Consider the following 12,805-nt stretch of genomic DNA (forward strand, 5'->3'; position numbering starts at 1 on the left):
TTAGGTGGACCTCACCATTGGAAATACGCAAACAGCCCATGGGTTCATTAAACTAGTCACAACTGTTTCTGTGGTGGGGTCCACATGAGATTTGGATTGTCCTAAAATAATCATACACTCGTTTACTTGTAAAAAAACATGTAAATATTTTAAGGTAAATTGGAAGTTTGTTCTTAAATGATAGCAGCAACACAACATGTAACTAGCATACGATGTTGGTGCACCCACCATCTAGTGATCCAGATTATATTTCTGGTGCGACCAACTAAAGAATGGATCGTGAATAAAGGTAACCTCCTTCAAACAAACCAGCCTTTTGATGAGTGTACATTGTACCATTGTACATGGACTACTGGACATTTTTTAATTTAAACCATCCACAGACTTCACTATTAAAATTAACTATTAAAATGGATGGACGGGGTGGATCAAAAATATAAATTTCGGTGGATCAATCCTTTCCCTCAAAATGCTAGCTGCGCACAAGTTGGCAAAAGTTCTTGTGAGAACTTTTTGAAAACTCGTAATATGTGATGTTCCATGTGATGAAGCAACCCATGAAACTCCCGGGGCTTAACTTTTACATTGACCCAAAACTTTTGTAGGAAATGCCAAAAGAAAACAATTTTCTCTCTTGATTTTCATCTCACTTTTCTATGGCCCACAAGAGTTTTAGATCTGGGTGGAAATTAGTCCCTGGAGGTTTAATGGGGTGTTTTATCACATGGACCGTTCGGATTAGAGGCCCATGACACGTGTCGAAAAGTGCTCACGTGCGCACGTGAGCATACCTATGTACCTATGTACGAGTAACACCTAATCCACTCCCATTTTTAAAGCAGAAAAAAAAGGAAATATTGCGATCAAACCCTACCGTTTGGGAGGAGTAGAGAGGGAGGGCGGTCGTTGCAGACAGAGAGGTTGCAGAGACGGAGGGCGGCCGTTGCAGACAGAGAGAGATTGCAGAGAGGGAGAGAGAGAGATTGCAGAGAGGCAGAGTGCGTTTCTCCATCTTCCCTTCTTTTTAAAAATCTGACCGTTGAGCCTGTAAGTGGCTTACAGGGAAGTGACTTCTCACCCCCATTGCCCTGCAGTTTTTGGGTAGATTTGCGTGTAAGTGACTTACAGGTGAATTTTCTCCCCTAAACACCAACTGGAAGTGACTTCCCTGTAAGTCACTTCCCACTTAACCCAACTTACAGGCATCCAAACAGGCCCTAATAAATCAAATCCCAATCCATTCGAATTGAGGAAAAACCCTCACAAAAAGCCTTTTTTTTCTAGGGTTTCAAGCTCCTTCAGTTTCTTTCGAGATGTCATCGTCGGGTGGTGGGCCACTGGAGTGGGTGCTGATGGTGACCGCTCGATCGCCGACGAACATCGCAGTCATCAAGTACTGGGGCAAGCGCGACGAAACCCTAATCCTCCCTATCAACGATAGCATCAGCGTCACCCTCGATCCTGATCACCTCTGCACCACCACCACTGTCACCGTCAGCCCTTCCTTCACGTCCGATCGCATGTGGCTCAATGGAAAGGTAATGGTCGATAGGGTGGGATCGTAGTTCTTTCGTCAATTTTGGTTATTTTTGTACATTTTCTGGTTTTAAAGTCAACGATTTTGCTGCGGGGAAGAATGTTGTAGTGTGACTTGAACAGTATCTGTTGTGTAAAGTTGGCCATGGTTCGGTGATCCAGACCGTTGATCTGATGGTCCTCAGGTTGGCGGGTATGCTGAAATCCCCCTGATTGGAGGATCGTAACCCTTAAACCACTAACAAATAGATTGTCGGTTGAGGAGTACCTGCCATGATAACCCGTGATAATGAGTTGGAAATAAGGTCAAAGATTCGATGGCTTGGATCTCCTAGCATGAAGAACTTCTGCCACGTACCCGTTTGCGGGGTTGCCCATCAGATCAATGGTCTGGATTACTGAAAGTTTGGTGACCACACTTGGACGGATTGGGTTTATTGGGTACTTTCTGCACTTTAATGCATCAGGGACCTTTTGATACTTCTTATTTAGGCTTCCTAGGCAATCAGGTCCTGATGATTTGAGGAAGCGAAGCTTCATTATGTGTCCACTCCATACAAGTGGGGACCATGGTTTGGTGATCCACACCATTGATAAGGTGGGCCTAATCATAGATTGGGAATTCCTAAAAAAAATCGGGGATTGAAAGACTGTAGCCTTCCAATCTTTGGTCCTTTTTTACTGGTTGTTGCTCTATTTTTTTTTAATTGATTGTTTGGAGTCCACTAATGAAGGTTAAGAGACTTAGATTCTCCCAATCTAGGAGATTTTTAGGGGTATCCACTGTCCATGGTAGGGACCGATGGTCAGGGGGTGGCCAAAGATGAGTGGAGTTCACTGTAAAAAATATGACAGTTCATCTGTTTAACATGCACAATACTAATTGATATATTGTCATTATAAAGATGACCAGAGTTTGTCTCTGCTTTGATTTGTCTAATGATTCTCGAATCTTGTTTTTTGATCTGAAGCCTAGTCTAGTTGAAAATGACTTCATACCCTTCCTCTATGCTTGAAATAAAGAAAATACAAGAAAATGTGGGTGAAAGAGTGAAAAATTGGAAAAAAAGGGCCTTGTACAGGTGTATCACCCATGTTGGAAAAAAGTAGGGGTTGTATTGGCTCCGATATGGCTAGCATCGGCTGGTACTAGGGCTGGGAATGGGTGCCCGGACCATGGTTACCTGACGTACCCATCCGGTTTAACAGGCATGGGTCCTATTTTCAGATCTGTTTAAAAAATCAAGCTTGGTTCAGGTCCACCACCCTTTGACCCAGTTATAAATGGAGTTAGGTTGGGTCTAGGTCAAATACCTAGTTCACTTTAAGTGTGATGCATGCATATAACTTATTCTAAGCATTCAATGATATTTGCCAAGCCCAAAGGAAATACAAGAACCCATCTACATGCCAACCAATGTGTCGTTGTGGTAGATGAGTGCAATGTTTTAAATATCGACGATATCGGCCCGATATATCCCACGAGGCCACGATATATCTTGTATCCCACCTGTGCAATATGAAACGCACAGGTAGTGCCGATATATCTCACATGTTCGATCCGGTGAACATTTCCGATCCCCTTTTTTTTGTTGTTGAAATTATGTTAAATCAGTGTCAAATGGTTACAAATCTATTGGTTCTTCATGTTTTGCATGAAAAATCATGGAGTTGGAGCTTTGATTCGATATCCATTGGTTCTTCATGTTCTCCTTATTATTATTATATTTTTTTTTTCCAAAATTTTCCTTCAACCAGCTATCTATTGAGACTAATTTCGAAGTATTAGGAGCATTTGATGAAATGATCATCACATGCACTCTAATTTCGAAATTTGAGTGTGGATGGTCCGATTTGGGAAAAATTGAGGAAATTTCCAAATTTCCCCAATTTCTCCCAAATTGCTTGCAATGTTGCACTCCAAACATGAAATCAAGCATGTATGAGGGTTGATATACCGATTTGTTAAGTTCTTGTCAATTTTTGAAAAATAAAAATCAATTTTAATTAAAATTTAATAAAATATTATTTTTTCAAAATTTTTCTTCAACAAACTATCAATTGAGAGTAATTTAGAAGTATTTAGGAGTGTTTGATGAAATGATCATCACATACACTCTAAATGTTATGCATTCAATTTGAATATAATTGCATTAGTTCAGACAAACAATGCATAGCTTAGGACCTTATACAAAAGAAACCTATTATGTGCACTTTTTTTTTGAGATGATATGATTTAAAAGTGTGTATTAAGGTCTTTTTTAACAATCCCTGAAGTTGCATTGAAAAATTCAGCCATTTTCCATTGTTTCCCCATGTTTATCAAAAAGTGTGATAAATTACCTAATACAAACGATATATCACGTGCGATAACCGATACGTATCTGTATCCCAAGGATGCGATACGTAAAGCGATACCGATATTTCGAACACTGGATAACTGTAAGATCCAATCTATCCAATGGATGGGTCTGATAATGTAGATGGGCCTATTCAACCTGGACAAAGCCAAGGTCCAAAGACCCATCGGGTACTTGAACTTCATATGTTTGAAAGATGTAGGAATTGCTCCCACTATGGCTTCGCACCACTTCCCTTCACAGGAGAAATAAGCTTCTTCACAAAGCAAAGACTAAAAACTCAAATCTAAACAAAATCAGGGTTCGGGTTGGATGTTACCCCAATTCTCTATTTATAAGGTAATTTATGGAAAATTACAACCAACCCCCTACTCCTTAACAAAGTTACAAATAGCCCCCTACTCCTTAACAAAGTTACAAATAACCTCCTTATTTTTAGCAAAAGTCAAATTAAATGCTTCAAAGTTCCAAATCTAACAAATAAACACCCAAACATCCATAAATCTCCAAAAATTAATAAATAAAGCAAATAATAAATCCTACGACTACGATCTTATGATCAAGGGTCCACGTGATCCATTCATCCAATTGATGTGTAATAGCATGTGATCTAATGGTTTGATCAATGTGATATTCGACATGATCTAACGGTAGGAGCCGTGTGTGACAACTTGCTTTACGGTCCAAAGCTCCTTTGGGGTCCTCAACGTCCATTTGTCTTGTCTCCAAGCCAAAGAGAAACTAGGGCCGATCTCCTCCTTTGGTACACTATGTGATGGTCTGATGTCCTCATCAAATCTTCTTTCTGGTGAAGTGACAATTGACCTCGATATGCTTGGTTCTTTCATGATAGTCATGATTTGTTGGCAATGCGGGAAGCTGCTTGATTATCACAATACACCTTTGTAGGCGTATCCACTACAAATCCAGGCGAGCCCATTAATGCCTTTAGCCACATGAGTTCATACGTTGCATGAGCCATATCCCTATACACCTCTTTAGCACTTGAATGAGCCACCATAGTTTTTTTATTTTTTATTTTTACTTTTCTAGGTAATAAGATTATTCCCCATAAAAGTACAATAGTCAATAATCGATCACCTATCAAATGAAGAGCCAACCCAATCTACATCTGAATATCCTTTTACATGGAGATGACTATTCCTCTTATGTAGTATACCATGGCTAGGCATTTCTACACTCAACTTCTGACTTTGCATCCGTAGGACTTTCAACGGGTTAGCTCTTAGAAGACCTGTCTCCTCCAATAAATCCATTACATATTTTCTTTATGATAGATTAATTTCCAACTTGGACACTTCAGTTCTAAGAAGTACCAAAGACAACCTAATTCCTTTGTATAGAAGTGTTTCGACAAGAAACTCTTTTCCTTTTCAATTCCTGTACAACCACCGCCTATGATAACAATATTATCCACTTACACTACTAACGCAATAGTGCCTCCCTCACTCTTCCTTACAAACACAGAATGATCCACCTCACTCTTGGAGATTGCTTCAAATAATAAATCGATTTTTTAAGATGGCATACCTTTTTTGACTCTCCTTGAGCAACAAATCTGGGTGGTTACTCCATATATACTTTTTCAACCAAATCGCCATGAAAAAAATGAAAATTTTTCTCATTAAGCTGATATGCAGGTTAGTCCAAATTCTTAGTAATAGACACAATCACATGTACAAAATTGAGCTTCACAACTGGAAATTAGGTTCTTAATAGTCAACTCTAAGAGTATCCCTTAGCAATGAACTGAGCTTTCAATTGTTTAATTGAACCATTAGGGTTATGCTTCATTGTATACACTCATCTGCATTCCACAACACTCTTTCTAGTAGGAAGATAAGCTAATATCCAAGTTTGATTTTGACAAAGTGGAGCCATTTATTCTTCCATAACTTGTTTCCACCCATCACAATTCAGAGCTTCCTAGAAAGAATGAGGGATAGACATAGACAATAAGGACAAGGCAAATCTATGAAACGAAGGCAATAGGCCAATAAATGAAACGAAGTAAATGATCTTCATCAGGTGATGTAAAGAGAGACTCTGAAGGGTGATAATTTGATGACAGATAAGGAGGTTGGTAGAAGACATGCTTGAATATACTCCATCTCTATGGTTGGAAAGTCTAGAGTAAACCTATAAAGGTTTATCCATATGTTGCGCATGTATCTCTCTAACACCAGTTGAAACATCTGATATAACAGGTAGAGTAGTGGTGGAATTCTCTTTTAGTTGTAAAAACTTTCCTCCCTTAGAGAATTACAGAGTTTGTTTGAAAAATGTGATATCAATTGACACACCTTTTGCAGAAAATAGGATTGTAACACTTGCATAAGTATGAGAATACCTAAGAAAGATACATTTGATTGCCATTCGTTCAAACTTGTCATGAGCATGATCAAGTTGATGCACAAAAAACACAAGCAAATACTTTTGGAGGGGCAAAAAAAGTAGGGATGTGATGAAACAAAACAAAAATGGGGGATTTTCCATCTAAGACAAATGAAGGCATCTTACTTATTAAGTAACATGCGGTTAAATCTGCATTACTCCAAAATATTTTAAGAACCTTCATATTTAATAACAATGCACTGACAATTTCAAGCAAGTGATGATTCTTATGCTTGGCTACCTTATTTTGCTGTGGTGTGTGCACATGATGTTTGGTGGATGATGCCATGTGATGAAAGATTTGAATTAAAGTCATTGGATATATGTTCTCCGGCATTATTAGAATGTAAAACACACACATTAGAATTAAATTGTGTTTGACCTTCCATATGAAAATTTTTAAAACAAGAAAGCACTTCTGATATATCTTTCATCAAATATAACTAGGTCATTCAAAGTAATCATCCACAAATATAAGAAGTAATCGAAATCTGATAAACTAGTAAATGAACTGGACCTTGAATATCTGAATGTACTAAATAAAAAGGTTTATCACTCCTTTTTGTCAATGCGAGGAATAAATGACACTCCATGGTACTTGCTCAACTCACAAGCCTCACACTGTAACTTAGACACATGTGATAATGAAGAGACTAGACATTTCAAACTATATAAAGATGGATGACCAAGCCTAAAATAGCACTAACGTGGAGAGAATTCTGCTTGCACGACAGCTCCAATTAGACCATAATCAAGGTAGTAGAGTGTATTTGCTTTATGCCCTCCACCAATCATTCTCTCTGTATTTGGCTCTTGAAATTGATAATAAGAGGGATAGAACATGACAGAACAATTTAGAGACTTGGCTAGTTTACCAACTGATAATAAACTTAAAAGAAATTTAGGAAAGTAAAGTATTGTTTTTAGTGAAAGTGATGGGGTAGGACATGCAATTCTTAACCCAGAAACATGGTTTGATGTACTATCTGCTAATGTAATAGAAGAAATAGACGACAATTTGACTAACTGAGACAATGCATTTTGTTTACCAGTCATGTGATCAAAAGCATTTGAATCAATAACCTAGGGGGTACTATCAGTTGACGCAAGACATCGTATCTTACTGAGCAAAAGTTGCCAAGGATGATGATGCAAGAGTGGAACGATCCTTCAGGAGTCTGGCATATTCTTTTCTGGATAAAATAACCGTCTCACTTGAGGTATTTGGCTCAGAAACAGAGGGAATAATCTTAGGAGCATAATTTTTAGTGCCACCATTGATGTAGGATGTGACACAGATACATTCCTAGCATGGCTCGACCAAAAGAAGGCCAAATGGAAGCGGAAGTAATCCATCATTTCCGGGCCCAGTCCTATGTAGGGCATGATGTAGCCGGGCCCCAAGCGTGTTCGGTCGAAGAAATTCATTTTGGAAAGGGAAAAATTGCCGTTTGAAGTGTGAACTCGGCCATAACTTTTGATTTGGGTATTGTGACGGGACGCATGAGCTACCGATCTTTATGTAGTGGGCCATCCGGGGTCAATCGACTCATATGGTGTCACATTTATCCATTTCGCAAGAAAATGCATGCTTCCTATTCAAAATTGTAATTTTTAGAAAAATTACTATTTTTGGTATTTTCAATTTTTGTTGTATCTCCTTAATTTTAGAGTTTCGGATTTCTGTCTTTTTTAGCGATAGATTGTAGTCATGCTAGGAATGCTCTAGTAAAGTTAATTAAGGACTTTCTATTGTTGAAAAACTTACTATTTCTGGAAGGTTCTATTCTAGTTGAATTAGGACTTCTATTAGGGTAAGTTTTGTTATTTTGGGTAATTTCGAATTAAAGTTTTGTTTTTTCTTTATGAGTGACATAATTGGGAAGTTTAGGGATTATTGAATAATAAAACTTTGAATTTAATGCAAGGTCATTTTCACACCGGGCTCGATTGGGGTTGCCCGTGGGATGCAGGGGCACACTCGGGGTGGGCGGGCCCCACGGGCGAGGTCTCGTGTTCGAGACTCCTCACCGGGGGTGATTAATGCGCGTTTCACACCGGGCTCGAGTAGGGTATCCTGTGAGATGCGGGGACACACTCGGGGTGGGCGGCCCGTGTGAGGAGGTACCCATGTGATTTAGGGCCCACGAGGGGGGTTTGATCGAGGTCCTAATCCATGAGATGTAGGGCCTGGGCTATATGAGATAAAGGGATTAATTCGCCATGCTCTAACAGTTCGAGCTTTTAGAACAAGTGGTTAAGTGTCCTGCATCAAATTGGTATCAGAGCGGGAGGTCTCGTGTTCGAGACTCCTCATCGGGGGTGATTAATGTAGGGACATTTTCACACTGGGCTCAAGTGGGGTCGCTTGTGGGATGCAGGGGCACACTCGGGGTGGGCGAGGTCCAGAGGGGAGGTCTCGTGTTCGAGACTCCTCACCGGGGTTGATTAATGCGCATTTCACACTGGGCTCGAGTGGGGTAGCCCGTGGGATGCGGGGACACACTCGGGGTGGGCGGCCCATGTGATTTGAGGCCCACGAAGGGGGTTCGGCAGATGTCCTAACCCATTAGATGTAGGGCCTGGGCTATGAGATAAAGAGATTAATTCGCCATAATCTAACAGTTCGAGCTTTTAGAGTAATTGGTTAATTGTCTTGCATCAAATATTAATGCAGGGGCATTTTCACACCGGGCTCGAGTGGGGCCTGTGGGATGCAGGGGCACACTCGGGGTGGGCGGGCCCACGGGGGAGGTCTTGTGTTCGAGGCTCTTCATTGGGGGTGATTAATGTGCATTTCACATCGGGCTTGAGTGGGGTAGCCTGTGGGATGCGGGGACACGCTCGGGGTGGGTAGCCCGTGTGAGGCGGTGCCCATATGATTTGGGGCCCACGAGGGTGGTTTGGCCGAGGTCCTAACCCATGAGATGTGGGGCCTGGGCTATATGAGATAAATGGATTAATTCGCCATGCTCTAACAGTTTGAGCTTTTAGAGCAAGTGGTTAATTGTCCTGCATCAGAATTTCCCTATTTTTCTTGTGGATTCAAGAATAACTTTGTAGATTTAAGGTTTTGCCAACTTGAGGAAGACGGTGATCTTCTTCTCATTGTTTCACGCTCTTTCTTGCGACAGTTGGTATCAAAGCAAGGCTTTTCCTCGGTTCGATGGTATCTAACGATAGTGCAGGCAACAATCCCATGGACGACCCTCTAGGGAACAATCTTATGACAGTGGTGCCGTTTGAAGCTTTCCAGCGGAAGAATTTGCGAGCTATTGCGAGCCATGCAAGGACTGTAGACAATGATCAACCATTTGACGAAAGCCTTGGGACAGACCCGTGTTCATAATAATGAGCAACATGAGATCGGTGATGGAGCTCGCGATCATCATGCTTGTGGTGCGACATTGGTGATGAATCACAAGCCATCATCTAATAATGGTGAATCACAGGCCACCACTCTAATCGTGAGGAAACTGTTGTACATGCCGAAGGAGGAGATAGATCCATAGTGGCACAACATCTTTTGAACAAGGCGCACTGTGAACGAAAAGATCTATGTTCTGATCATAGATGGCAGGAGTAGTGAGAACATTGTGTCGAAGACTGGTTGAAAAGTTGCAATTGAAGGCAGAAAAAACACTCCTCCCCATACACGATTGGATGGATCAAGGAGGTCAGTGAAACAATGGCAACTAAGCAATGTCATATTCCCTTCTCCATTGGTAAATATTAGAAGGACAAAGTAGTGTGTGGCATGGTTGATATGGAGGCTTGTCACATGCTACTTGGTCGACCATGGCAATACGATGTTGATGCCATGCATAGAGGCCGGGATAACATATTTATATTTGTTAAAGATGGTAAAAAGATTATCCTCATCCCTATGAGAACGGAGAACCAACTCAAGACTTGTAAAGTGGAGGAGCAGTCTCTCATAACCATACTGGATTTTGTCAAAGAATCTGAGGAGACGGAGGATATTAATGCATTGGTTGTAAAAGGGAAAAGAAGTAGAACCCATAAACATCCTAGATAAGTTGAAACTGGTGTTTCAGGAGTTCAAGGGGATTATGCTCGGGGAACTTCCCAACAAGTTGCTCCCCATGTGGGATATTGCTCTTGCTCAGGTAGAGTTTGCCTTCAACAACATGCACTGTTTGAGACTTACGCTAAACATTGGGAAGCCCGCTATCCACCTTTAGGACAAGGTGTTGGAGAGAGTCGAAAGGAGGTTATCCAAGTGGAAGAGTCGTTATCTCTCCTTGGGTGGCTGATTGACTCTCCTTAAAGCTGTCCTATCCAACATGTTGATTTACTTTATGTCATTATTTTTGTGCCCCGAATCAATGCGGGATAAGCTAGAGAAGTTCTTATGGCAAGGCCCGGGGGATGGGTTCAAATTTCATTTGCTGAAATGGGAAGAGGTGTGCATGCCGAAGGATCTAGGTGGTGCAGGAATTTGATTATTGAGCCTAATGAACGAAGCTCTTCTTTATGATTAGGGTATTGTTACGATTATTTGAAGTGCGAACTGTAAATTGACCATACTTTTTTATTAGGGTATCGTGACGGGTTTTAAAACCTATCGATCTTTATGTACGGGCCATCTGGGGTCAACTGACCCACATAGTGGGCCGCGCCCATCTATTTCGCGAGAAAACGCATTCTTCTTGTTCAAAACTGTGATTTTCAGAAAAGAAAATACTATTTTTAGTAATTCCAATTTTTGATGTATCTCCTTATTTTTAGAGTTTTAGATTTTCGTCTTTTTTTAGAAATTGATTGTAATCATGTTAGGAATGTTTTAGTAAAGTTAATTTAGAACTCTCTATTTTTTGAAAAACTTACTATTTCAGGTAAGTTCTACTCTAGTTGAATTAGGACTTCTATTAGGGCTAGAATTGTGCTATTTTAGGTAATTTTAAATTAGGGTTTTGTTTTTTTTTTTTCCCCCTTTATAAGTGATGTAATCAGGAAGTCTTAAGGATTATTGAATAATAAAATTTCAAATTTCCCTTTTTTTCTTATGGATTCAGGAATAACCTTGTGGATTCAAGGTTTTGCCTACTTGAGGAAGATGGTGATCTTCTTCTCACCGTTCAATGTTCTTTCCTGTGTTAGTTCACATTAGTATTAGAAAGTCCTAACAATGGCGCAGGGAAGACACACGACCTATTGATCTTTATGTAATGGGCCATTTGGGGTCAACTGACTTGCAAAGCAAGTTGCGTCAATCCTTTTCACGAGAAAATGCACGCTTCCAGTTCAAAACTCGAGATTTTAGGAAAAAATTACTATTTTTAGTAATTTCGATTTTAGTCGTATTTCCTTATTTTTGGAGTTTTAGATTTTCATCGTTTTTAGAGATTCATTGTAATCATGCTAGGAATCCTCTCCTAAAGTTAATTTAGGACTTTCTATTTTTGGCAAAACTTACTATTTCAGGTAAGTTTTATTCCAGTTGAATTAGGACTTCTATTAGGGTTAGAACTTTGCTATTTTGGGTAATTTCAAATTAGGGTTTTATTTTTTCTTTATTAGTGGTGTAATCGAGAAAATATACACATTACACAATTATTCAATAAAAATATTCACGTTTTCTCTCTTTGTTCTTGTGGATTCAAGGAACTACCTTGTGGATTCAAAGCTACTACTAGAGAAAAATGGTGATCTTTCTCATTATTATTTCATGCTCTTCCCTGCGTCAGTTACAAAAGCAGGAATATTCAACATGCATAGGCTAAATAAGGAGAGCTAAACACATAAATGGGCTGAGTGATGGTCTGTAACAAACTTGATTGGATAGTCAGGGACCCAGCAGTTTCTCTAGTTAGAATAGGTGTTTCTATGTGAAGGTAAAGGCCTGTTTGGTTGCCAGGTGTTTTATTTTATCTTTTGTTCCTGCCATTTGGTTGCATGGTAGAGAGAAAAACAACCCTTCCCTTATTTTTTAGAAAAATAGTTGGAGATGCTTCTAATTCTACACCCTGAAGCCAAGGTCCAGATACCCAGTGGGGACTTGGACTTGTTTGGATCATCAGGGACCCTGTAATTCCTCTAGTTAGAGTAGGTGTTTTTCTAATTTCTATGGAAAGCTAAGGGCCTGTTTGGTTGCTTTTTTTTTGTTCCTGCCATTTGGTTGCCTGGTAAGGGCCTGTTTAGAAAACAACCCCAATCTGAACTGAAGCCAAGGTCTGGAGCCGCTGTGGGTACTCGAACTTGATTGCTCCTCTGATTCCTCCAGTTAGAGTAGGTATTTTTCTATGGAAAGTTAAGGGCCTGTTTGGATGCTGGGTGTTTTATTTTATCTTTTGTTCCTGCCATTTGGTTGCGTGGTAGAGACAGAACAATCCTCCCCTTATTTTTTTTAAAGAAAAAATAGTTGGAGATGCTTCTAATTATACACCCTCTCAAACTTGTCCATACATGGCACGTATGACTGATAAGAAAGGACCATTGAAGAGATCTCATTGGGACATGTTAGGCCCATA

General features: G+C 40.0%; 1 protein-coding gene across 2 annotated transcripts in view; it reads left to right on the top strand.

Annotated features, from left to right (window-relative positions):
- The first annotated feature begins 895 nt into the window (after positions 1-895).
- The window catches only part of LOC131235641 (diphosphomevalonate decarboxylase MVD2, peroxisomal), a 53,384-nt gene continuing 41,474 nt past the window's right edge, over positions 896-12,805 (top strand). The window contains exons 1-2 of one of the 2 annotated variants that reach the window (XM_058232903.1): positions 896-920; positions 981-1,538. In XM_058232903.1, coding sequence (XP_058088886.1) covers positions 1,314-1,538 — 225 coding nt within the window. In that variant the 5' untranslated portion in view covers positions 896-920; positions 981-1,313. Of the gene's footprint in view, positions 921-945; positions 1,539-12,805 lie in introns of those variants that run through there. The other variant, XM_058232904.1, reaches the window with a different exon arrangement.

Source organism: Magnolia sinica, chromosome 19 (genome assembly GCF_029962835.1).
Source record: "Magnolia sinica isolate HGM2019 chromosome 19, MsV1, whole genome shotgun sequence".
Lineage (NCBI taxonomy): Eukaryota > Viridiplantae > Streptophyta > Magnoliopsida > Magnoliales > Magnoliaceae > Magnolia > Magnolia sinica.